Raw genomic sequence first — 25,773 nt, 5'->3', positions numbered from 1 at the left:
CAGGTGTAATACAACGAACTCGGGTGCAGAATTGTCAACACACACATGTCCGACTTTATTCAGCATTACTTAAACGCACCATTGAATGGGTGTGTCTAGCTGGCAAAGTGGGCGGAGCTAGGACACAGGTGAGGCTCCACCATGGGGTTTAGATGTTTGTGGCTGTGCGTGACAAACGGATCGCTTTCTGTTCGCTGAAACTTTTGGTTTCTCTGAATTCAGAGATAACTTTATTTGCTGGGTCGTTCCGCCTGGTGCTGCAGAGACTCTGGCTCGCACTGGAAATGAAGTGTACAACCTGCACTGAACAACATCCAGGTGCTATGAGTGGGCAACGGTGGAGGGTTTTTCTTTTTTAAACAGCGTATGCGAGTGGGTGAGGAAACACCTGTTGCACCTGTGTACCTGCGGCGAGCTCCTCACTACTTGGACTGAGATCCCTGTCTGAACTCAATGTCGAGAAGGAAGTGAATTAGGACCAGGTTTTTTTCTGGACTGGAGATGGAGTTGGCGGAGCAAAGGGCAACGTGTCTGGCACTGCTTTTTCTAGTTGGTGAGTTTTGTGTTGCATTAATTTAGAAGACACCGGGACTCTTTTACAGAGGTGATTACTGTGATTTGTGGACCCCTGTTGTCATTTGTTAAACTGAAGATCCAGAAATTCAACCTGACTTTACTAGATGTGTCCTTATTTTCCTGCAAATAAAGGCCCAGACATTAAACATGATGCTTCTTTAGTACAGTGTACAGCCATGTTCACTGTTCCATTAGTCCGGGGGTTTTATGGTAATGTCTAGGCCTCTTGGTTCCAGTGAAGTGAGACGTTAGTTTGGCAGCATACAGTGATATGTGGTGATGCTCAGACCAGTGTTTCCCAGGTTGGTAAGAACCCCACAATGGGTTCACAAGATAAGTTTAGGGGTCACGAGATGCTTTTTTTTCCTTGTGATTTTACCACTTCATGCCTCAAAAAACAACAAAAAACTAAGAAACTCATAGTGGTTGAACTGTGGTATCTTGTGTTTATACAACCTGACCCCGTCCAGCACCTTTGGGCTGAACTGGAACTCCAGCTTCAGTCGGACCACACTAATGCTGTTGTGGCTAAATGTAAGCCGACAGCCAGGTTCCAAATTCTTGTGGAAAACCAACAACCACATATGGGTGTAATGCTCAGACATCTACGTACTTCTGATCAAGCAGTTTGTCACTTTAGGTGTGGAGACACAAGCAGCATAACAGAATGTGGCCCAGTCACATTCTCACTTTTCGTAAATGTGAATCAGTACTTCTTGCCCAACCTTCCTCATTTTGTGACTAACTCTGTCAATACCCTTGCTGCTTTTGTTTCCTTCTTTAGTGGAGACCAAACTGTGACAACACAGGAACACTGTGCTGTTCGAATTAAAAGAGCAGATGGTTATATTAGACTGTTATTTTTACATGCAGCCACGGGTGTGATAATGTTTCCACCATGTTCAGTGAACAGGAAAAGCTTGACTAGCAGCCTTGTGATGTTCAGGTGAACAGTGTTTGTTTAACAGTGTGTGCGTGTTTAACTCTTTCTCTCAGTTTGACTTTTTTTTATTTTTTATCTTTGGCCACTTCTCTTTGCCTTCCTCTGTCTCTCCCCTCTTTTTTTTTACCATTATTGGCATGAGTAATCAAGGCTGACAGGATTTAACTCTATCTTTTTATTTCTCCTCCAAAGCTTGGCCATTTACACTGTAGTTCTTTGTTGACCAGATGTAAACCTGAGGACACCTATTTCCCCTCTTCTCTGTTCAATGTGTCCTTGGATTGACTGTGTGGGATTTTATCTGTGGGACTCACAGCTTCTGTGTAATCATTAATTTAACTCATGAATCAGTAACTGCAGGTAAAAAAGCCTGTTCACCCCAGAAATCAAAGGGCAGCTGTTTGATTTTTCCCATTTTTCTTTGTCTTGTTGCTTGATAAATGACTATTAATGATGAACCATATCATTTTCTGTCTCATCAGTTATGATCATCTTATCATTTTGATGTTAAACTCAGACTGACACTGTCACTGAATGTGTGAAAGCCATACCACATAAACTACCAGAAGAGTAACGAATGCATTTTACATTGTTGTTGAAAATACTATTTTTTGTTTAATATTTGGTTCATAAATGATCAAATTAACAGTGACTAAAGTGTTAATTTAAAATTTTTTGCCCATCTCATTAGCAGCCAGAGAATAGGCTCTTATTTTGATCTTAAGCAGGAAAGTTTTGGGGCTTTTATTTGTTAATTGACCAGAAGTTAATTATCATAAATACATTTGATTATTTTTCTGACAATTGATCTTTCAGTCAACGGTCTAATGGCTTAAACACTTGGCAGCACTCTCCACAAACGGCTCTTTTTGGTGAAACCCTCTCTCTTTCTCTGCCTGCTCAGTGGCCTGTGTACAGGGGGACTTTGGGGACTTTGTGGAGCCTTCTCAGCTCCACACCTCACTCCTGTCTCTGGCAGAAAGTCAGACCAAGCTCCCCTGCCACTACCAGGCACAGGAGGGGCAAAAGGTGGTGCAAGTCAGCTGGTACAAGGAGCTCCCAGATGGCAGCAAGGACCAGATCATCACCGCCCACTTCAAAGAGGGCCACACAGGTAGTGTACTGTGATGTGTTAACAGTGAATGGAAACGGTTCTTCTCAAACTTTTCTAAGAGATGAAGCATCTTCAGGGTCTGAGATGAGTTGTATGCTTCATATTTTGTAACTATGAAACTTACACAGGTGTTCATTTTGTACCACAGCCATGGTGAGTGACATCAGAGCATCTCCCCTCAGTGAAGTCAGGGTGTATGAAATCGGTTTGAGTCTCCCACTTTCAGTTCTGACTTCGAGGGTTGTTCTGTCATGCTTTTTCAAGTGGGAGGTTGCCCGTGAGCGTGGAAAGCAGCCTTATGTAGGCTTTGTAAGGCTTGTTTACTGGGACACTTAAATGGAACTATGCCCTTTCCCTGCTGTGACAAGCCACAATGTCTTTTGTTTAAAAGGTCTCTAGGTTGGAGCTGGGCTTTTTATTTACAGTGGCTCGTGGTTGTGAACTGGTCGACAAGAGGTCAGAGACACTAGGTTAGGGTCAGGAGATTAGAGACATAAACCACCTCCTCCTTGAATAGACAACTACTGTTCAGGTGTTTTGGGTTCAAAGGCGCCGAGGCCTTCAGCTGCTCCAGTAGACTATGACTCTACTGGGAAGCGTAGGTGTGGTTGTGTTGCCTTAGGAGTATTTGCTTATACAGTCATCTGCACAGAACTTTATATTTCAGAGAGCTTTTAAGTAACCCATCTGTAGTTTCTGAAGCTTCACGCTGTCAGCTAAACGTTCTCCTTCTCAGCAGCGACACAGACTGTAACTACCTGCTGCGGCAAAGTGTACGTGCGGCGTCATGCCAGCGGCACACTGGGACTTCATTATCCTAAAATGACAGCTATTTCAAATAGTGCAACAAAATGGAATCGTATAGCAGCTGTTATACACACGATGATAAATCAGGTTTGGCTTCTGTTACAATAACCTGAGTTCAAACTCAGATTATTTTATTCAGAATTTCACAGATTTGTTTGCTTGAAGAAAATTTAAGGATTATCTCTGGTGCGTGCGTTGGTTATCAGTTGACGGCTGCCCAGCCCATTGTTATTATTTCTTATTAATTTATATAAAAGACATACCCTTTGTAAGATTCCTTGAGGCAATACATGTTCAAGGACTAAAAGAAGAAAAGATATAACTGAGAGAAAACCAAAAGATTCTTCTTGTTTTTGACTCTGTAAACCGGGCTGTTTTACACTTGACCATGCTTCACACTACAGTGTATCTGAACTGTGATCATAACAGGAGACTGTATAGTGCATGTTGAGTGTCTGTCCGTGTTTATCCGGAACATCTCTGGATTAAAAACAGGCTAATTTTGCCAGTGTCTAACCACTTAGTTTCTTTTCTTGGAGTTAATGTTTTGACCAAGAGAGAATGTTATTGGTAAAATATAGTTTTCTACCTGTAAAAGATGAAGGACCTATGTATATCTGTACTCAGCTGAAATCTTTTTGCTTTGGATTTCAGAGTTTGGGCGTTACTCTGGCCGTGTGAGGTTCGAGAGCAGCAGCCCCACTGACAACTCCGCTCTGCTCATCCCCAACACCGAGGACTCGGACGAGGGCAGCTACACCTGCCACATTTCCACCTTCCCATATGGAAACTTTGAGCGGCACATCCAGCTCACTGTTTGGAGTAAGACTCCTCCTCATCCTCCTCTCTTTCTCTTATCTCTACCATACCTTCCTAATCCTATCACAGCTGCTGTAATGCCGTTTAAAACCATAAACATCTTCATAGAAGAAGAAGAGCTGCTAACCACGGGGGAACCACACATTTTTGAAACAGCTTGTGCTTATTAAATTTATTCCTTGTAACACAACATGAAAAATGCAAAAAATGTAAGTTAAAAATATATCCAGCCGAGTGGGTCTGCTTATATCAAAAACAGATTATCTTAATGGGTGTAAAAGGCTGTTTTTTGATTCAGCAGCCCAATAGAAGAGGGAAGTTGGTTTGATTGAGGTTTTGATAAGTTTCCAAGTCAGTATTTTTGATTATAGCCCAAAATTACAAATTTAGCAAAAAAATAAATAAATAAATAAAATGGAGAACTCTCAGGAAGAGCAGCAGATCAGGACAGCAATGAGTATTTGAGTATTTTCATTTTGTGATACTTCATACTTTGACTTTACTACATTTTAGAGGCAAATATTGTACTTTTTTCTCCAGTATGGTTATTTTATAACTTCAGTTAGCTACTAGTTGCTTTTCAAAAACAGATTAATAGAAAAATACAGTATAATCATAAGACTTTAGATATTCTGATGCCAATACTTTTGTACTTAAGTAACATAAGTAAACATAAGTATTTTACACTTGCGTTTAAGTCAGGGATCTGATTACTTCTTCCACCCCTGAATGAAAGTATACAGAGGAGATAGAAATAACAAAACTAAAGCTAGTGAAAAAGTGGTAAGTAAACAGTTGAAATCATTCAAGATCTTTTTTTTTTTTTTTTTAACCCTCAGGGACACACTCTGTGTATTTTGGTGAGAACTGGATTTAACTAGAAACTTCACCTTTAAATCCTTTAACACAGCTGATGAAAACAAAAAACCCAAGATGCTGGTTCAGTATCAGATACAGAAAACCTTGAAATAAGCTGTTTTTGCAGTGCAGGCATTGTCAGCAGGTGCTGGATGGATTCTCCTTGGAGTAAAACCTGGAGCGATGTTTCATCAAAATGACTTTTCCCGTTTTGCTGGTAGTTCTCAGCGGTGACAGTTCAGTCGTAAGCCTGTTCCGACACGCCGCACAAGACAAACAACAGACACTTACACACAAGTAACTGACAACCTGCAGCACTAAATTCCCTCACTTTTATAAATCATAAACATTCAAACCTAAAATGTTAAATTTGCATTTAAATACACATCGCTCTCCATGTATTATTAAAACCTACAAGCCTGTGCAAGTTTGTGCCTCATTTAACTAATTCCTAATTATCCTTTAAATGCATAAATAAGATAATATTGTTAAGTTGATGGGTTTAGTTTGAGAAGGTTGGGGAAGAACAAAATTAATACGATGTGATGAAATGGCTAGTAATGATTTTTATTTTAATAGTCTAGTTAGAAATCACCTTTAGTTTAACTGGTAGATCTTATTTGTACTTTTACTAAAAACAACACAGCCCTTTACATGTTTTTTCACCGGTGGTCTTTTTTTAGGAGTATGTTAACTTTACATGATTATTTTAATAATTTTAGGGATGAATGATGGTTGAGCTTCTCCGACCTTGTAGTGGACAGAGAGTGCAGGGAGGAAACCAAGCTGATACTGTAGAGGATTTTTGTACAAACCTAGGATTTTGAAAAGTGAGGTGAACACGTCATGTGGATCGTGACTTGTCCCTCAGACCTCACAGGAGGTCTGTTTTTCCTACAATCCTGTTTTGGCCAGTTCACAGATTTTTTTTTTTTTTTTTTTTTTTTAATTGGGATTTGGGTGAAGTGGGGCTTATTCACCGAGCTGCTGTGAGTCATTGTCATTTGTCTTGTCTTGCACAAAGATGAAGTTATTCTTTGCAGCGTGCAGCAGGTCCTTCCCACAGATCACCTGCCCGTCAAATCTCTAGGCACTACTGTGACGTTATGTTGTTTTGGGGTTTCTGTTTATAAAGTTTAGGTTTCCGCAGGTGGTGCCCTTTTCTTTGTCTGTTAATCCTTAATGGCTATTGTTGCTAAGCTAACTACCGGTTTTGTCTTCTGCATTAATCATTCAAACACCAGCAGAAAGCCTTACTGTACCGAGTGTTTACAGCAGCAAAGGTTTCATGACTGGGGTGTGAATCACAATCATGTCAAACCAGTTGGTGACAGAGAGCAGCAAAACAGAAATGTATTTATATGAAAATGTCACAGGTGACATCTGTACATATTGTTCTTTGTGTTCCAGGATGGTAAAGTTCATCAGATCTTCTTTTTTCAACCATATCTAATACTTTTGACCAATGATATCTTGAGGATCTTGTTGCTCGTGCTTGTCCCTGACAGTCGCTTACTCAAAGATGCAAAACATTTAGGGAAATCTTGTTTAACCAATCTAATTAGATAATTTTAGGTAAGGACAAATTAGCCTTTAGCTGGCTTTGGAAAGTATTAATTAAATCTCAATGCATAACTACCCAAGATTATAGGGAAGGTGCATTACACAAAGACTTTTAAACATTATTGTTGTAGTTTCAATAAGCAGACACATAAATCAGATCTGAAAGATTGGGACAATCCACAAAATGAAAACACAATGTGGTATGATATGATGCAGTGTGATTAAATCACGTCACAGAATAGGTTCTAAGTCACAGGAACAAACCAAAAATATCAATAATTACAAGATTAAGAAAATATCTTCTATTTAAAGAGAAAATAAATTGTGCGTTCCACTAATTGTCGTCTGTTGATTTACCTGCACATGTTTAAAAGAAGACATTAAGTTAATGCCTTCATTTCTGTAATGGTTTTATCCACACAAATAGGAAAAGTAATATACTGGAATGAAAGGAAACAGTCACTGAATATGTATGTTGATTTTGTTTTTTGTTTTGTTTTTGTTTTTTTGTTTATTTAAAAATATAATGCAGCAGTTTTACAATGCAAAGTTAGAAGGTGGTTTATATGAGAAAATTAAGGTTCAAACACTTCGGCTAAAAAGGGTAAATAAAAGAAAAGTAAATGAAACAAACTAAATGAATAAAACACCGGAAATCCTAAACTCACCCTGTTCCTTCTCCTCTTCTGTTAGCTTTACCCATCTCCTCCCTGGAGCCTGTAGACCTGGTGGAGGGCCAATCGTTCCGCATAGCTGCCACCTGTCGAGCAGTGGGTCGCCCGGTTCCTCGTCTCTCCTGGGACACCGACTTGCCGGGCCAGTCCCAGAACCGTACCAGTGAGGGTGGGTCTGTGTCCAGCTACTATTCCCTGCATCCGCTCCGTAGCATGAATGGGAAAAAGCTGGACTGTTTGGTGTGGCACCCTGGGCTGGCGGAGCCACGCAGGATCTCAAACCGCCTGGTGGTTCAGTGTGAGTACAGCTGGGGATGATGACAGTGATGAGAACAACAGATGTAGAGAACTAAGTTTACAGGTAGAGTCGCATAAATAATCTCTCCAATCTGACTGAAACTTGAATAACTTAGGGGACACTGGCCGACAGCAGACATGTTTTTATTCCATGCTACATACTAATTGTACACTGTATGTTAAAGTAGTGTACTGTTTCATAATTAAAATACAAACCCATGATATACCCCCCCACCCCCATTTGTTACTAGCTGTATTATATGATGCTCATACAGTGAACATGCTAACTGCTCAAAACGTATACGTTCTCTACACCTGAACATCTTTTTATTGCATCAGTTTAACAGAACAACTGTCAGACTTGGAAGAGATGATCTTATACACTACTAAAAATAAATAACTAAAATTAAAAGGAAAAATGACACAAAGATACTTATACTCACTCATAGATGCACACAGTAGTTCTGGCAGGTGGTGCCCATCTCCATAAAGATTTATTTTTAGTTGAAACTCTGCTGTTATATTTTACTTTCTCTCCACTGTTCACTATTTGGTGGTTGCAACTTTAACCTGGAGACAGTTTTGCTATTAAAAGCAAAATTCTCCAATGATTACCTGGAATGTTATCAGGTATGATACGAAGAAAAAAAAGAAATGCTGACGTCAGAGTCAAAATAGCACCTCAGATTATTTTAATCTCTTTTAAAAACATTATGCCGATACTGTAGGAGTTTTGGGCAGACCAAAAAAAAAAAAAAAAAGTCCCCTACCAAACTGCGAACAGAGTCATATTAATCATTACATTTTTAAAATGTATATAAAACTACTTCTGTTGACACTCCTGTCTTGGTTGGCTTGGCGGTGTTGGCACGAGTTTAAGGGCTACCCTTAATGACTGTGTTTGATTTTAGGTGTGTCAGTGAAGACACCATGCCAATGACTTGGCATGTACATGGAATGCAGCTATTATTATAAGCTAACTGTCAGCAGTAAAATAGATATGGAACAACCTACAGGACAATAATGTTTTTAGTCATGACTGTGGTATGTAGGGCTTTGTAAGGTTACTGGCGTGCAGACTTACCTAGCTAAACTAGAGCTACTTTCCACTTGGCTACCTGTCTAACCCATCTTGCATTAGGGATTATTCCATTAAAGGAAAGTAACGCTCATCACGGTTTCTGCATTTATTTCTACTGCCTTGTGTCCATTTTGGAGGCGCGTTCTGGGAGCTAAATCTCAGCACCATCTCGGGAGGCAGCACTAAAATCAAGTTCCAGGAATGCGGGGGGTGCCCGTGTGCAGAGCAGTCTGTGATAATTGGTTAAATGTGTGAAGACCAGACATTTCACACATTAATCATCAGCGTTACAAAGACTGCGTAAAGAGACACTTCTACTCGGTGCTTAATTTGTAAATTATGAGGTACCGGTATATCACCTGGCGACTGACCCGGCATGTGAATGTAGACAGAGCAGGTCCCGAAATGGAAAAACTGCCTCAATGACCATTGCGTTTGAATAGTTTCCACATTAAGGGAGCAGCTTGGAGGTAAAACATTATTTGTTGTGTTTCTGTAGCAACCAAAAAAAAAAAAAATCACATTAGAAGACGCACATTTGCAAGTGTGAGTTATAAATGTTGAGCACAACTGATACTAAATACGTTAGGACTGCAAGGCTATGGCCTCTAATCCATTCAGTCAGTAGGAAACCTGACATCATGTCTGGGGCCTTATTACTCCACTGTACATTAACGTTATAACAGCAAATTTAAATGTAGGTCAGAAATAAGAATATACAGCAGTTTCCTTTATATTATTAATGTGCTTTTGTTTTATTTGAGCTTTATGGAGTTTATTTTTTTTACTTTTTCAGCTGTGAGTACCACTTCCATTTCCTTTTTTGCTCGGCATTGTGGGACAATCATGTACATCAACAGCACACTTAATAATAAAGCAGTTTTGACATGCAGACTGAGATACTGCTTACTCAAAACCTACTTAAAATTAGTGTGTAGTATCGACTATGGGCTGGCCTATTAGCTTTTCCCATCCAGTTTCCCTGAGAGAGATATTTGTTTGGCTTAACCTTGTGTCTGTGAAAATAAATGGGTGACAGTGGACTAAACATTAGACAGTATTGGCAGGCCAGATCCTTTCTGAGAAAGTGTTTGATTAACATTCTGTCCCCTTCATGTTGATGACATTGGGGTGAAGTCACTTAAACTTTATTTTTTTTTTATTTGTAAGTCGATGCTGAACGATTGTTCACAACGCTGACTTGTCAAATGACTTAGACTGAGTCATGAGTTTGACGACTTCAGACTTGACACAACAAAAATGACTTGCAGTTAAACTTTGGCCACTGACCTCTGATTTTGCCACACTTCACTTTTGACTTGGAATGATTTGACATCATCTCCAAATCCAAGATTATAATGTATAAAAAAGTGTGCAGATATTCAGTATCCTGACAACACATAATTTTTGACTAATTCAGGCAGCAGCTGCTCACATTTTGCAAGTGTATGTGGAAACCAGCACACACAAAAGTCGATACCTTAGATTGTCATAATGAGATGTAAAGACTGCTGTCATCAGCAGAAATCACAGTACACGCACATGTACTTGGAATTGTGTCAATGGAATAACATACTGTACTGAAACACTCCACATCAGTTGGCTTTTATATGTTCAGTTGGAAATAACACGGTAAATGCACATTTTAAAAAGTAAGTTTTTCTGTTAATTTCACATGCTGGCCTTTCCTGTTAAACCTTATCGATTAGTGTAGGACTTAGAAAAACAACATTTTTGGTTTTGGCACTTCCAGTTCTTGAGATTTGGTGACAAAATAATGAGTTGTAAAGTAGGAAGCTTCATCTTTGGATAAATGAAAACAAACACCAGCAACATGTATTGTTTTCAGCGTGAACAGATTTCTTTAAATGCCCATCTCTGCTGTTTTTTTCTCTTTATCTCTTTGCAGTATGTGAGTGAATATTTTGTGCTGCTGCGTGCTTATGTCTCTGTTTGTGTGTCAGACCCCCCAGATGCCACCATTTCATCTCGTTCAGGAGACTGGTATGTGGGATTGCAGAAGGCAGAGCTGCTCTGTGACAGTGGAGGATACCCCAAACCTCAGAACATCACCTGGACATGGTACAGTCATCAGCCTGTGTGCTGCTCATGCGTATCTATGGTTTAACTCTGTCCGGCTGCCAGCAAGACTGTGACAATTAGACATGAATTCAGCCCACTGTAATTCTATCTCCCCTGAAAAATTGCTCTTTACACGGCACTGGAATGCAACTGAAAACGTACATAAGCCCCACCCCCCCCCCCCCCCGTCAATAACAAAGGGGGTGTGCTGGAATCCTAAGGAGGGGGCCTTTCTTTCCTGGCTCAATTCATTGTGGAATAAAAGCTATGGTGTTGTGTTGCACAATTTTAAAGTTGGAACGGGGGGGGGGATATTTTCACACAAGGGAGAGAGAGTGCAACACGAGGAAGAGCAGGAGACGCATGCTAAGCATTTAATCATAGTGCCATGCCTTAAATATCACTCTAATGCCCGGTAAAACACAGGGTCTGTACTTTAATTAGAGGCACTGTACCAGCTATTACAGCTACTACTGTAAACACAATGATCAAATGTGTGCTGAGTGCAAAATATTTTAGTCATGAGACAATCCCGAAATATTAAGATTATTCTGGATTAAACCTTTTCAATCTCACAGACCCTTTGGCGCATCCATCAGTGCAAACACATGCCATGTGAACAAGCACTGTTCAGAGCCAGAGAACAGGATCTTAAAGCAGCAGTAGTTTAACATTTTGGGAGATAGGGTTATTCCCTTTCTTGCTGAGAATTAGATGAGAAGATTGATAAAATATGAAGCTACAGCTGATGCTCTGATCATCTGGTTTCATCTCATATTTATGGACAGTGGTATTACTCTTGCTGTCTAACTCTTAGCAACAAAGCAAATAAGCATATTTCACAAAACATCAGACTTGACAACAGACTTGTTTAAGGTTCAAATTAAAGTTTAGTGTAGTTTTCTCTCATTGCAAGCTCTTGGTTCCATTGCCTTGATAATATATTTTATGCACACGATCTTTCAGCTTCTGACAGTGGATTATTCTGTTTTCAGCCATCTGCTCTGTCAGATGCAAACTCCACCCCTAATCCTATTATTAAGGGTTGAGTAGAGAACCTAGGTGGAGTTTTGAGGAATGAAACCTGAACTGGCTCCAGTTTGGGGGGTAAAGCAGCACATTTGTAGCACAGTGAAACTAAAGGCAACATGACCCCTCTCAGTGGACCTGATCAGAAACTGGCTCTCCATTATGTGGCCTGTGATGTCTTCAGCTGCACACTGTGGGACTCACTTACTGGACTTTAAATCCCACAAACCTACTATTTAGTTCCTCTGGTCAGATCAATGGGCGCCACTTGTAAGCCCAGCAGGTTTTGTTTCAGGTGCATGCAAATTGGTGGTTACACTCTGGTGAATCTGATCATGTGTAGTGTTCATTTAGTTAAATCGCTTCCTTGATGCACCCCGGTTGCTGCATTTCGTACTGTTGCTTCCTGCTCTTGGCACAAATAGTTACTTTAAACTGGAATTCAGGTTTGCATTTAAGTCATTTCTCAGTTACCACAATGAGTCACAGTTATTGTTTCTGTGTGTTATCTCTTTGCCACATCTATGTGAATTAATGGTGACATTTTCATGTGATTGTCCACAGGAAAGGAGGCGCTCTGCCAGATGGGGTATCTGTGGTAGGAGGAAAACTTGTTTTTGAGCGGCCCGTGCGTATGAATGACAGTGGGGCTTATGAATGTTTCGTCAAGAACAACGTGGGAGTAGATAAAACCGAGTATATGCTGAGAATAGCAGGTATGTGCCAGGAGCCTCAGTGTTGCTACAGGTTAAAATCACTCAGGATTGAAATGAGAAATCATCCTGCCACTGTATGTTTTTTGTTGTTTTTTTTTTTAATTTTTTTAGCAGGAAGAAATGAGTGGATGGATACTTGGAATCATAAGACCAGTTGAGTTTAGAACAAAACCAAGATACTGAGCTAATTCCTTTTTGATTGGGAGTAATTGTGGTACCCTGCTGCCCCCTTGTGATGAACAGAGGGCAAGAACGGATGTTTTTAAACTCAAATGAGGATCGAAATAGCTCATTCTGAAAGACTGAAAGATGTCACAGTGTCTGTGTGAATGTGTGTACATGCATCAGCGTTTGTCTTCCTCATTGTTCTTTCAGAGACATCTCCACGCAAGGGCGGCTTCTTTGAGGATAACCTGTTGGCGATCATTATTGGTGCTGCAGCTGCAGCTTTGGTTGTGGCCCTGGTCATTATCATCCTGCTGGTCAACCACTACCATCGGCACAGAAACAAAAAGCTTGAGATGGAGCTCAGTGAAAAAGCGTGAGCTGGCCCATATTTTCTTGAAAAAATGGGAAAGTGCAAAGACTTTTTAAGAACTTTAACTGTGATGAGAACTGTTAATGTTTAGGTTGTCTACATATTTTTTACACTTTATTTTTAAACCCCAGGATGGAAATTAACAACCTCTCCAGACAACCATCTTTCAGGAGACTGAACTCCGTCAGCACAGACCCCAGAGTGCCGGTACAGACACACACACAGACACACACACACTATACTCTTGGTGCTGAGAACAGTGACCTGCAGGGCTGAGAGAAACCGGGTCTGGGGTTGTGCGTAGCTGAGGTGGAGCTGATGACTACAGGCTGTTGCAGCTCCAAACTAATAGCTGAGAGACACATGCTGTATCATTAGTATTTCATTCTGGGTGATTGTAGTTTTTAAAAATCTTTTGTGCTGATCTTCACTCTCTCACGTTCTCTGTGCTTCCCAGAGTGAAGATTATGCTGCGCTCAGAGTAGACAGCAGAATGAAAAACAGCCAAATGTCTCTGGTGAGTTCCTCACTGGAAATACTTGCTGATATCCTGTGATTGTTGTCAGTAAACAGCATACACAGACAGAAAGACAGAAATATAGACACGTGTTTCTACAAAGGCCCCTGAATGGAATCAAGCATGTTATAGTCATATAATTTTAGTCTTAAGTCAAACCGGCAGCCTTTTAAACTTTTATACACCTATAATAAAGAACAACGATGATCCTTTCATTATGGTTATATCTATTTTATGTTTGCTGATATCAGAGGGCAATATTGGCTAAGGTCTGGTGAAATGACAGTAGAGTATATAGTATGTGATGATTTAATTCCACATTATTTATTCCTTTAATGATCTCACATCAGTTTCTGTCACCAGCTGGCACCAGCTTTCATGAAGAAAGAGTTTTACAGTCACATGCTTATTGTTTAGAAGAGGCCTTTAAGACCATAAATAGCTGCTGCCGTTGTTGTGACTGGGCCATCTGCCCACCTGCAGGAGCGACCCAACTACAGAGGCAGCCAGTCAACTCTGGGTGGCAAGTGGGGGCCTCCTGGAGGGGTGGAGGTGGATGAACTGGGACGTCCCGTCGTCTGGAATGATGGCAGGGAGAGTCCGAGAGGGGCAGAGATGGATGGAGAGAAGGACGAGCGCAGGAGGAGGGTGGAGTCGTACCTGAAAAGCAGCAACATGTCTCTGGTATGTGTTGGCATCTGAGAGATTAGGTTGAAATGTATTCAGTTTCGTTTGCAGTGTGTCACACGGTGTTGCGTTTCATTTACTGATTCATATGCATCGTCCTGTCAGAGACTTGTCATGAAGACAGCAAAACAAAAAAGAGCCAAGAGCAACAAAGAAGAATTGGAAATGCATGATACTGTATAGCTGTATTATAACAGACTGTGTCTAGGCAGTTCTGTCCCTTTCAAAGTATCAAATTTGACATAATTTATGTAAAAAATGTAGTGTAACTGGAGAACTGTAAGCATGTGGTTTCAGCTTGGTGCTACCTTTTTGCATTTTTTTTTAAAATACAGTCCTGAGCAAACTCTAGATAATGTGTAACAACCTGATGTGGTTCTGATCTGACCACATGGCTGCTATCAGCACTGGCAAAATCCAGGAAAGTTTTTATTTCCTTTTTTGTGGAGCCAGTGGTGTATCCTCAACCATCTTGTTTCTCCTCTGAGTCAGTTTCAGTAGGGTGGTATGTGTGTTATGAGGTGCACCAGGATGTTTTAATAGCTGTTTAGAACAGTATTGTGTTTGTATATATAATACTGATGTTCACTTCCGTCAAACAGAAGCACACATACAGTTTCTTATAGGTTGTTAACATGTCATTCAATGTTTAGAGGTGATTTGTCCAAATAAGGATTTCTGTATTTTTTTCCCCTCAATGTTTGTCTTTGCCTGTGTTTAAAATGCTCTGTGCAGAAAAAGCTACCTTGCTTTGCCTTGTAAAAATGATTAGAGGTCAAATAATTGCCTTATCCAGCTCAGTTTCAGAAAAGTCTGATTTCCTGCCATGTGTTTCAGGACTCAGGTCTTCCTTCATCTCTGGTTCCCCTGAAGGCCCAGCAGGATGATGGTGTCGGCCCCAGAGAGCCAGACCTGGGCCATCCCAGCGAAGGAGACTCTCCACGCGTTGAGGACTGGACTCCCGCCCTGTCAGGGGAGGGAGGACAGGAGGACGACGACAGCAGCAACTCCTATCAGATCTCTGAGGCACTCAACAACCACTTCTACTACAGTAACGGGCTCCTCAGGCCCAAGCCACACTCCAATGCCATTCTGCTCCAGCCCAGAACACAGGTGGTCTAGACTGTAGACTCTCATCCACATCATGTGAAGACAGTGTCTGTCCACAGCCCATGTTGACAGGGACGTTATTCTTTGTAACTGGATGTTGGTTTTGTACATGCTGATTGTAGAGGGTAATGGGTTCAGACACTGATAATTTTTTGCCACTGGCTTGTCCAATTTTGATCCTTTATTCCAGGGGTGCCCACACTTTTTTGCCTTGCGAGCTACTTTTCAAAGGACCAAATCAAAATGATATAACTACAGATAGCCAGCCTAAAGCAGACTGGAGCAGTATTTGGACTTAATAATCTCCATGTGAGAAAATGCTGACACACATAAATAAGTAGAGTTTGGCGCACCTTGCATAACTGCATGAACATTAAGGCGCACTACAGTTCAGTACTTTCTTGGCCATTACTTTACTCTGATGACTTGCACTGAATGGAATCAGCCAGGGCCTCAGAGTCCGGACAGTAGCTGCTGGTAGCCAGCCTAAAGCAGACTGGAGCAGTATTTGGACTTAATAATCTCCATGTGAGAAAATGCTGACACACATAAATAAGTAGAGTCAAATAATGCAGTCAATGGCACATTTCCTCATGTTTGGGTACTTTTCCTCTGTAAGTTCCAAAACAGTCCATTAGCCCTGGACTTCAGCTGAATGTCAGTCTGTAGTGTCAATATCTCATCCTCCACTCCAGACCAGTTCAGGTGAAACAGCGTTGCAATTTTTGATGCGAGTGAATCAACCTCAATATCGTCCCTAAATGGGTAGCACATAAATGTAGAGACTGGCTGGAGTGAGGCAAGGTATTGAAAGCGTTTGTCAAACTCTGGACAGTTGTCAGTCTGCTTTGTGTAGCGCGCAATGTCAAGTTGCGCACATGCTTTCCGTTGCGTCTCCAGCTCTGATGCAAGGTTTTGGAAGTTCCCCAAAATGTTGCATTTTTGGTTTGAAACCATTAACTAAGCTCATTATATTGACACGGGATCTACAGACACTACCTTTGCGATCGGCTGGTCGATCACAATCGATGTATTGGGCAGCCCTGCTTTATTCAAACTCCATAGTAATTGGCAGTTTTTACATTATTTTTGGCAGTTATGCCTTTATGAGAGCCAACTGTGGCGAGATTACAAGAAATGAGGGGAGAGAGATGGTGAGTGACATTCAACAAAGGCCTCCAGTCAGACAGGAACCAGGGACGCTGCGGTTCATGGCCACAAGGATGTCATTCACAAGTTTTTATATGCTAATTATTTTAAAGATCAACTAATGGGGAATCAAGTACCTGGTGAGTTTTGCCTTTCACTGTTACTCCTTTATACAAGGAAGCCAGATTCCTGGTGTACAATGTTTACTGTATTTGCACATCCACTGATTCTGGTTAATTCCTGCTTATAAATACAGCAAAGTGAGTATGAATCCAGTCATCTTGTGTAAAAAAAACATTCAGGGAACAGTTTCTAAGCTCTAAGTCTGGGCCAAGTTAAGAGTAAACTGCACTAAGAACCCTGGTATATTTTTAGCTTTGAACCTGTGGATGAAAAGTTTGTACATTTATATAGTATGTGTTTGTATTATCTATGTGGAAGAGCTACTGTTTGTTTATGATGTCATTCACAGCACACACAAGGAAAATGGTCAAAACAACTGTTACCCTGAGGACCTGAACACAGGCATTTTAAAAAAAGTGGTGGCTATTCATAGATAAAATGTGAAACAGGCTCCTTTGACCAGGTTCAAAATGTATCTACATTCAGCTGAATGGACTGGATTAAAAGTACTGCAGCATCTTTCTGCATTAAAGCACTGCCGGTTGTGTGCTTACAAATACACATGTAGGTTGTTTTATATTCACTCAATGTTTTCTATGAAACTGAGAACTGTCTTGTAAATATTTAAATGTTTATTCATAAAAGTACACCGTATGCAATATTAAAAACAAAGTCACAAGGATGATTGCAGCTGCTGCAGAGTGCAGTCTGTAGTGATTTCTTGTTTAATGCTTGTTCTGACCTACTCGTTAGCTCAGTAATGACTAATAACTGAGACTGTGGATACAAGTAGACAAAGAAGTGCAACTAGTCTCGGCCTGTGTGACAGGGTGGTGAGTTCAGAGAACCTTGGTATCTCAGCAAACCTCTGAATTAAAGGAATATTTCTGCATTTTGGAAATACACTTATTTTGTTGGCAGGACTCTAAGAACACTGACACCTCTGTCATATCTGTAATTTAAATATACCCCTACAGCCAGGAGTCTGTTAGCTTACCTGGGGCTGGAACAGCCAACATGTCATATCTTGTTTGTTCAATCTGTATTATAAAATCAAGGTGTGGTTTTAAGTCACCTTTGATTTTGTCACCTTTGTATAGAGCTAGCTGTTCCCCCGGTTTCCAGTCCGTGTGCGAAGATGTTGCTTCATATTTGTTTCAAATGTATTCCTTTTAAAATATGACGACTCCGCTTAAAATGGAGAGTCGGCATGGAAGTACAACAGGCATGCATGACTGGAAGAAACACTGGTCTAGACCTAGGACAATCTACAAGAAGATCTGTATGGTTCACCTCAGGATCCCTTTGGAGAGCTTTAGAGGAAGTTACCGAAAGATATTAAGTCAAAAGGTGTTGTCTTATTAAGAATGTTCCTAACTGATCCATAAATATGTAAATGCTAAAAAGAAGAGCCCGAGTGCTCCTTTTCCTACTAGACACTCTTTGAAAAGGAAAGACACAATTTACATTGATAAAATGTATCTGTGGCCAACCTCACAAAACCTCCAGTTTCACTACTATTACAAGGAAAACAAATGTAATGGCTGTTACATACTGCTGTCGTGTGAGTTCAGTCTTCAAGTGCTGCGGTTGTATTTTGATGATCTCAAGTGGTGGAAGATTAGTTAGGAAATAAATGCTTGTGCTTATTCAAATCTAGATCTTAGCTGGTCTACGTACTCCAATTCTGTTAACCTGAAAATAGGACAACAGACAAGAACAAGGAACATCAGAGGGTCGACAATCAGCATACACACAGAGACCTGATCGCTTTCTGATCCACAACTCGCATCATCAAAAAGCCAGTTGTGTCTTTAACAATAACCTTTTGAAACCTATGGAAAAGTTATAACTTATCCAAAAAAGGTGTTCACATAATCACTCAGCTACATTATTTCATATCAATATCAAAATAATTAGAAAAATAATGTGGACATCAGTGTTTCCTACAGAATTACAGTGGATTCAGAAAGTATTCAGACCCCCTTCACTTTTTTTTCAATTTTGTTATGTTGCAGCTCAGCAACAATCAAGAGCATAGATTGTGGTATCAGGCTGCACCATAACAAAATTGAAAAAAGTGAAGGGGGTCTGAATAATCACCTTTAATCCACTATAGATTCTACTTGTGGAGGTAGCTGATGAGAGGGTGGGATGGGGTTGGAGTGCACATGCTTCCATGTTATTTACTTAAATACGGTAAAACTTTTATCACTGCATGGAAGAATAGAAATGAGGCCACTTTGCTGCTACATCTTTGTGTTTTGCTGTCCAACTGACCACTTGTTTCTGTACTGCACTTGACTGCCATCCTCCTCCTCCTCTCCTACATCCTTCTCTTCCTGACCCTCTCTTGCTGCTTCAGCAACACTGGCTGAAGTCTGGAAATATTTGTAAGAAATTAAATGGACTGCTAATCATACTGGTGGGTCTAATCACTGTGTGGGAAAGGCTGGGACATAAACGCAACAGAGGTGTTTCCAGCCTTTCTCAGTCTTCAAAATCAATTGAGTCAAACTGGATTCTGGGATAGAGCCTCTTTGTGAGTCCGCTGGTGAGTGCGAAGGTTACTCCTCTGAGAGAAACACTTGCCACATGTCTCGCATGTGTACGGTTTCTCTCCTGTGTGAATTCGCTGGTGAATTTCCAGATGGCTGACACGATCAAAGCTTTTCCCACAGAAGGGGCAGATGAACCATTTCTCCCTGATACGGCGACTCTCGATCGTTTTATGCAACTCTGGGTCGTTCAGGAGAAGGAATCTGCTGTCTGGGTTGAAAGCTGACATGTTTTTAGTTTGTTGTGTCTCTGAGAGGAATCTGACAGACACTCCTCTCTCTGGGTGATTTATTGCTTCTGTAGGTTGACTTGGTTGAACTTGGCTAAAAGTCACAGGAGCCCTTGACTTACTTGATGCACCTTGTCCAATATCCCTCATAAACCTGTCAGAGTAAGCTGACTCTGCTGAATTATCAAAAATATCCAAAGCATTTTGAATGAGCAGGATTTCTGAGTCCAGATTTTGTGACAGCTGCTTTGGTTCTAAACAGCAGTCTGAGTCATCAGCAGTGTCGCGATCTCCGATTAAAACAGGCGTCCACTGCTGGCTCTCTTGTTCTTCCACAACCTCAGCCGGCTGGTGGTTCAGCTCCATCTCCTCCTGACCTGCTCCATCAACACTGTGATCAGAGTCCACCATCTGTTCCACAATCTGGACGTCGTCCTCGTCTTCTAGCTTGACTATTAAGTCTTCATCATCTCTGTCACTTTCACAGAGGTTAGACTTGAGCTGCTCACACTGTTTCTCCTCTGTTTGAACAGGTGGTGGTGGTGGTAGTGGGGGTATGTGATTCGCTGAGGTGTCCACCACCTCCCTGGCACTCAGATCAGAACACAGTGTCTGGACTGAATCTATAATAGGTCCTGAAACAACAGAGGAGGCACATTTTAACCTTTAACTAGACAATTTCCTTGAAAAATAATTTAGAAACAGTTCTGCTTTGTGACTGAGATGCCAGCAATTCAGGTAATTTGTAATTTACATAAATGAGTCAATAAGTTGAAAACCAATTGTTAGTATGTAGGTCAATTCCTTAGGATAGATTTTAAAACATACATTGATTATTGTTATCCTTACCAATACCAGTAGGCGGCAGCAGCCTGTTCTGCTGCTCTCTCTTGGAAGAAGATACTGAGGACAGATTTGTAGTCTGAGCATGAGCCAGGACTGTTAGCCGCTCGTTTTCCATCAACATCAACTTTCTTTTCAACACTTCAACTTCACTCTCTCTCCGGCGAAGCTCGATCTGGATAAGAGCAAAGCCGTCCTCCCACAGTTTACTGATTTCTAACACGGCAGTTTTAGCTAGCATCTCCATGATCGAGGTTAATTTCCTCTGGAAAGCCACACAGTTGGCCATGTTGCCCAGGTTCGGTACCTCTGACTGCAACGACGTGGCAAACGTTTAGATAACTTTGTATGTGAGGGCAAAACACACGGTAATAACAGTTCTGTCGTTGCTTTTTACATTATAGCAGCTGAGGGTAAAAACATAGAAGTGGAAGAGTAACAGGAAACTGTCATAGTCACGTGACAGAAGATCTACGGTGCTGATGTTAGGACAACATTTCTCGACAAGAAAACCTGAATAAAAACAAACCAGGCATTGTGTGTGTGCAGGATGTAAACGATTAAGAAACTCTTACGTGATAAACACCAGCGTACGGAAGCGCATTGCCCTTACCAAATAAGAAATGGGAGGATCTTATCTCGTAATTATGCGATCCTTGTAATGCTGCACAGTTTTCCATATTAATTCAAAATCTGCAATTCCAAAGAGCAACTGACACAAGAAATCCGGAGATTTTTCTCTCGCTGTTCCCCAAAACGTAATCACAGAATATAATTTGCGGCAAACTGCCAATGGCCAACACATGGAAACAAATAGAACACCACTGCCTGGCAATATCTTGCTGTTGTGTGACATTTGTAGCTTTGCTGCCTCTTTGTGTCCACTAGATGAGGCTCTATTTCCATGAGAACACATAAAAGCTTAGCTCAAAACCAAAGTGCTGATGTGTGTGTGACAGGAGCCTATAATAAGATTTAAACCCACAAAAACATTCAATTAGTATTTGACCATTTTATTCAGTCTAGCATTCTTGCAAAGCTGTTTGTATCTTTTCAATATTTTTAGCTTTGTTCTGGCTTTTCTTTATATTTTCCTTATGTTACATTGCTGTATACATATATACATTTGCCATTTTACCTCCGATTCACAACAAATATTTCTTCCTTCGCTAAGCTTAGTGTAATTTTGGACCTGTGTCCAGGTCGACGACGGAGCTGTCAAACAGCAACAGGCGTCTGAAATATTGCCGAGGGCGGTACAAAAACATCGTACGCTACTCTTTTGTGGAACCAAGAGCGACAGACAACCGACTCTGAGTTCATTAAGAGAATTCAGCTTTTGCGGATGTGGACTTTTGAGCGGTCGCCACGAAAAACGTTGTGTTGTGTGTGTCAGTGGATGTCAGGCTAATGTCTGTTAGCTCTTTGCTTAGCTCGAGTTTTGTTGACAAACAAGCCCCTCAGCTAGTCACAGAGCTAACGCTAGCTGCATTACCAACTTTGGTGTTTCGGGGTTAGCTCGTCATTTTCGATAAGTACTTATAGGCAAAGACATGGAACCCAGCTTGGACTTCCCTTACAGACATCTCTCTAAAATAAAAACGGGTAAGTAAGCAGATTAACTAACAAGCAGTTAAAGCTCATGCTAGCTGAAGCGAGCTGTTTGTTTAACTTACATTTTGTCTTTAGTGTTCACTAACACGTTAATAGAATGTTGATCCGACTATTGATTCTTCCCCTAACTACCTCCATTGAATATGACAGGTTGTGTCAGCATGGACTTTTTAAATGTCTATGGAATAACGGGCAGTTTCTTTTACCCACGGTGCCCCATGGACTTTACTACTTTAAACCTTTGAAGAATGACAGGTATGCAGGGGCTCATATATCAACGCAGTTTGTCACAGTAGATTGTGGTCATATAAGAGATTGCCATTCACTTTTGTTGAATGTGACCTCACTCAAAACTTGATAAGCATTGCTTTTTTTTAGTGTGCAAGTCTCTGGGCTATGTAGCTCACAGGAAAATGGCCAGCAGACAGTTAAAATGCAAAATCGGTTTTGGCTTGAATAGTTAACATCACAGATTAGTAGACCTAGTTGATGGACCTTTACCTTGTTTTTAAAAATAGTGAGAATATATCAGGTTCTACTTCATTCTTGATGCTTTGTATGCTCACATACCCCTTGAATGTATCTTGCTCACTCTAACCCTAGCTGAAATACTGGTCATTATAACACTTATGTTTTCTTTATTTGCTAAGAACATTCTATTAGCCTGTAATCCACTGAACAAAACTGGATAGTGTTCAGGCTCCCAAACTACTGTTAAACCATTGGCCCCAAGCTGCTTTGGAGATGTACCATCTGTTTTGGAGTAGCAGGCCGCATTTTACAGACCAAAAAAAGGCCTTTTAAAATTCCACCCTTTTCCTTGCATATTCCCTTTAGTGTGGTATTTTAAATGCATGCCCTTTGGATATGTAGGCAACAGGGAATATTTTGGAAGCAAATATAGTAATGAACACTGAAGTCTTGCCTATTTTTCTTTTAATCACTTGCATCAAGAGCATTTCCAGCAACAGAGAGGGTTATGATATTGCTAAATATTGCAGGACTGTTATATAATTTTATTTTTAAAGGTACATTAATTAAGATTTTACACAGTGCCCAATAAATCAAGTGACAATGGGATAGGATGTTGTTTCTCTCAGTCATACTACCCCCTCCATGACACACTGTCACTTACAGCCCTTTTGTTGTTCTTCCAGCTTCTCTACTGTTCTCTAAGAATAGCCAAGGTTATAAGAAGTGTTTTTTGAACTGTATGTAGTCATTTCAAACATCCAGCCATGGAGGCGCTCTGGGCAGCTAAAAGTCTGAACCAGCGACTGCCAAAGTAAAGAGGTGGTATCTTTTGCTCCGAGAGAGTGGGACAAAGAGAGAGCAAAAACCAGGATTAACATCTGTTTGGCTTTTTGACATGGAAAGGGTTAAAAGCCACTAAAGGCCTTAGATTTGAGCATCTTGTGGTGTCAGTTTGTTTTGCGTCTCACTAGACCCTCTAGTGGCCAAAAAGAAATAAGAAAGAGTAGCTTTAATGGTATGAAGTTATTCTGTAGTATGAGGCAATTGTTGTCTTCCCTTTAGTTGGGAATGATGCTGAATGATGTTTGTTTTTAATGTTAGCCAGATAAAGATTTTTATCCACCGACAGTATCTGGGAGACCAACACAGGTTTGATTTCTTAAATATAATTTACATGACTGAAATTCTTGTAAGTCTGGGTTTAGTCATTATCTGATGCTTTGACCACTGAGGTGGGTGTGTGGACAAAGAAGCTTGTTACTTGTTGACCTATTCCTATTCTTGTCTACCCAGATACGACAACATAGATGAAATATGTGTCTCTGTTCTTGCTCTTGGATGAGAAAGTTACTGAAATAAGACAGGAAACCTTAGGCCTAGTACTTGTGGCTTGCATTTTTCTTGGCACAGGCACTTTTATTTTTGTTGCACAATTTAAACAGGGAAGAAAAGGAGGTGTCATTGGAGAGAACAAAGAAAGAGGGGGATGAAAAGCCTTTTAAGGATGTGGCTGGGACAGAGAATGATCTCAGAAGTTGCCCAGTAGAGTAAGAGTGTAGTGTCTGTGATGTAATACTAATGGACCAAAGCAGAGTCTGGCTGCATCATCTCAGTGCTGTTTTTAGGACCTGTTCTTATGAGACTTTATCTGGTCCACAGATTGACTTCTGAGTTTTTACTTTGGTTTAATATAGACCTTTTTAACATATTTATTTTAAATCTGTACTTTCTTGCCCTTTGCCACGTTGTTCCTCCCAGTTTACTGGAACACATTTGATCAAACTATTCTGGTTATGTCTTTGGTACCCACACTGTAATTGTTTGCTAAATAAGACTGCAATGATGTAATGCAGCCTTTGTAGTATTAAATGTGAGCTCAGACTTTTTAATATATGTATGAACTTGCTGAACAAGTACTGTAGTTCACCAACAAAGGAAGAGGTAGACAGTATTTACTTTTTGTCATTACTTTTGGCAAGCAGTTGATGTTAAAAGTTGTATTTTAGCGCAAGCAACTCCATGTCAGTCTTCTTTATTCTAACTGAAGTAGATGAGAATAGGGCTGCAACTTTAGTGTAAATGCCATTCTAAATTCCTAAAGATTATATCCTACAATATGTTTAGTTTTTGTTTTTAAAAATAGCTTAATTATTAATCAGTCATCAGAATATCCTTTTGTTTAGTGTAGTTGCCTCTGTTGGCAACTGCTGTCAGTGTGTTTGTAGAATATTTTATATACAAGAAAGAGAGAGAAAGGTGTTGCATTGATTTATGCTTTTGGAAAAATTTAAATTTATTTTGGAGTAGGGTTGCGAAATGTAGATAAAATATTTTATAGGTAGATTATTAATTCAGTTGTTCATACTACTGTACCTGCTGGTACCTAGTTATCAGCTTCATTATAGCTTTTAATTCTGAAAGATCATTCCTCTTCACTTAGTCTGCTTCATCTGTTATTCCATCCAACAGTTACCTATAAGACTCCCAGTGTTTGGGCATAATTACTTATTTAAATACATAGACATATCAGAAATGTCTCCAAAGTTAAACAAAACTGAATGGAGATTTTCTCATGACTTAGAGGGATGGAATGGGTTTTTATGGTGAAAATGTAAACGTTAGTTTTTGTTTTTTTTTTAGTTTTTCAAAGAAGGATTTATAACTACACTCAACATGCTGCATCAGCCAAAAAAAAAAAAGACCACAGACTTCCTTTCCTGTTTCTTTTGTACCCTGCTGTTTTTACTTTGGATGGCAGGAAAGGTCCTTGGCTAATCTCCCATAATTGGACAATCGGCCCCTATTACAGCCATTACCTTTGGGCCTGTTAAGCAATAGCTCCTTGTCTCATCCATCCTAAGGCAAGAACCAGTTGACAGCTACAGTTGCTATTAAATACCATATTTTTTCAAGAAAGAGAATAACATGGCAGCTTTTTCCCCTAAAGCATAGGTGTGTGGCACACCTATAAATCAAGTCCTACTGTTATTTTACCCATCTAAATCTATAAATCAACCAAATAATAATTTTTTTCTTTATTTTCTTTAGGTCTCCAAGGACTTAGACATCTTTCAAATATATAAAATCTGTCTCATCGTGGTGGACTCCCGAGTTACAAGCACCAAGGAACTGGACTAGAAGGAAACATCTTGGAACCAGCCAGGGTTTGTCGCCGGGGGCACCCTAAACAAAATTCAAAACTGAAGTTTATGTGTGTGACATATTTTCTCCCAGGACACAAACTGAACAAATCCTGTCCTGCCGTGAAACCCTCGGCACCATTAACACAGTCTAGTCCTCTTGTCATGTGGGTACATTACAGAAAAAGGCCCATATTACCCTCACTGGTATCACCATCTTTTACGTCACCA

At 40.4% G+C, this 25,773-nt stretch overlaps 2 protein-coding genes and 1 long non-coding RNA gene across 4 annotated transcripts; 2 read left to right on the top strand and 1 right to left on the bottom strand.

Annotated features, from left to right (window-relative positions):
- Window positions 1–182: 182 nt before the first annotated feature.
- nectin4b (nectin cell adhesion molecule 4b) lies at window positions 183–15,664 on the top strand. The gene is made up of 11 exons (XM_020586138.1): window positions 183–553; window positions 2,424–2,633; window positions 4,095–4,262; window positions 7,374–7,652; window positions 10,697–10,814; window positions 12,408–12,559; window positions 12,935–13,100; window positions 13,229–13,304; window positions 13,555–13,614; window positions 14,098–14,298; window positions 15,139–15,664. Exons 1-11 carry the CDS (start codon window positions 502–504, stop codon window positions 15,421–15,423), a joined length of 1,767 nt encoding a protein of 588 aa, XP_020441794.1. The 5' UTR covers window positions 183–501; the 3' UTR covers window positions 15,424–15,664.
- A 3,115-nt stretch (window positions 15,665–18,779) lies between these two features.
- LOC109951568 (zinc finger and SCAN domain-containing protein 32) lies at window positions 18,780–21,238 on the bottom strand. Its single transcript, XM_020586140.1, has 2 exons — window positions 20,321–21,238; window positions 18,780–20,106 (listed from the first exon to the last, which is right to left on the bottom strand). Exons 1-2 carry the CDS (start codon window positions 20,601–20,603, stop codon window positions 19,196–19,198), a joined length of 1,194 nt encoding a protein of 397 aa, XP_020441796.1. The 5' UTR covers window positions 20,604–21,238; the 3' UTR covers window positions 18,780–19,195.
- Window positions 21,239–21,358: 120 nt separating this feature from the next.
- LOC109951570 (uncharacterized) lies at window positions 21,359–25,773 on the top strand. 2 transcript variants are annotated; one of them, XR_002273630.1, is made up of 3 exons: window positions 21,359–21,919; window positions 25,451–25,613; window positions 25,725–25,773. It is a non-coding gene; the product is annotated as an uncharacterized LOC109951570 (long non-coding RNA). The 2 variants fall into 2 exon arrangements; XR_002273631.1 differs by having other exon boundaries at window positions 21,390–21,919; window positions 25,451–25,566.

Source organism: Monopterus albus, unplaced genomic scaffold (assembly GCF_001952655.1).
Source record: "Monopterus albus unplaced genomic scaffold, M_albus_1.0 scaffold396.1, whole genome shotgun sequence".
NCBI classification, from domain to species: domain Eukaryota; kingdom Metazoa; phylum Chordata; class Actinopteri; order Synbranchiformes; family Synbranchidae; genus Monopterus; species Monopterus albus.
Note: the sequence above shows the minus strand (reverse complement) of the source record. Positions and strands in the feature narration are given on the sequence as shown.

Excerpts from the sequence above, each read along its gene's own strand:
- LOC109951568 (XM_020586140.1), bottom strand. The coding sequence starts at position 20,603 with ATGGCCAACTGTGTGGCTTTCCAGAGGAAATTAACCTCGATCATGGAG. Across the intron at positions 20,107-20,320 it reads GCTGCCGCCTACTGGTATTG|GACCTATTATAGATTCAGTC; the intron begins GTAAGGATAACA and ends CTGTTGTTTCAG.
- nectin4b (XM_020586138.1), top strand. The coding sequence starts at position 502 with ATGGAGTTGGCGGAGCAAAGGGCAACGTGTCTGGCACTGCTTTTTCTA. Across the intron at positions 7,653-10,696 it reads AAACCGCCTGGTGGTTCAGT|ACCCCCCAGATGCCACCATT; the intron begins GTGAGTACAGCT and ends TTTGTGTGTCAG. Across the intron at positions 14,299-15,138 it reads AAAGCAGCAACATGTCTCTG|GACTCAGGTCTTCCTTCATC; the intron begins GTATGTGTTGGC and ends CATGTGTTTCAG.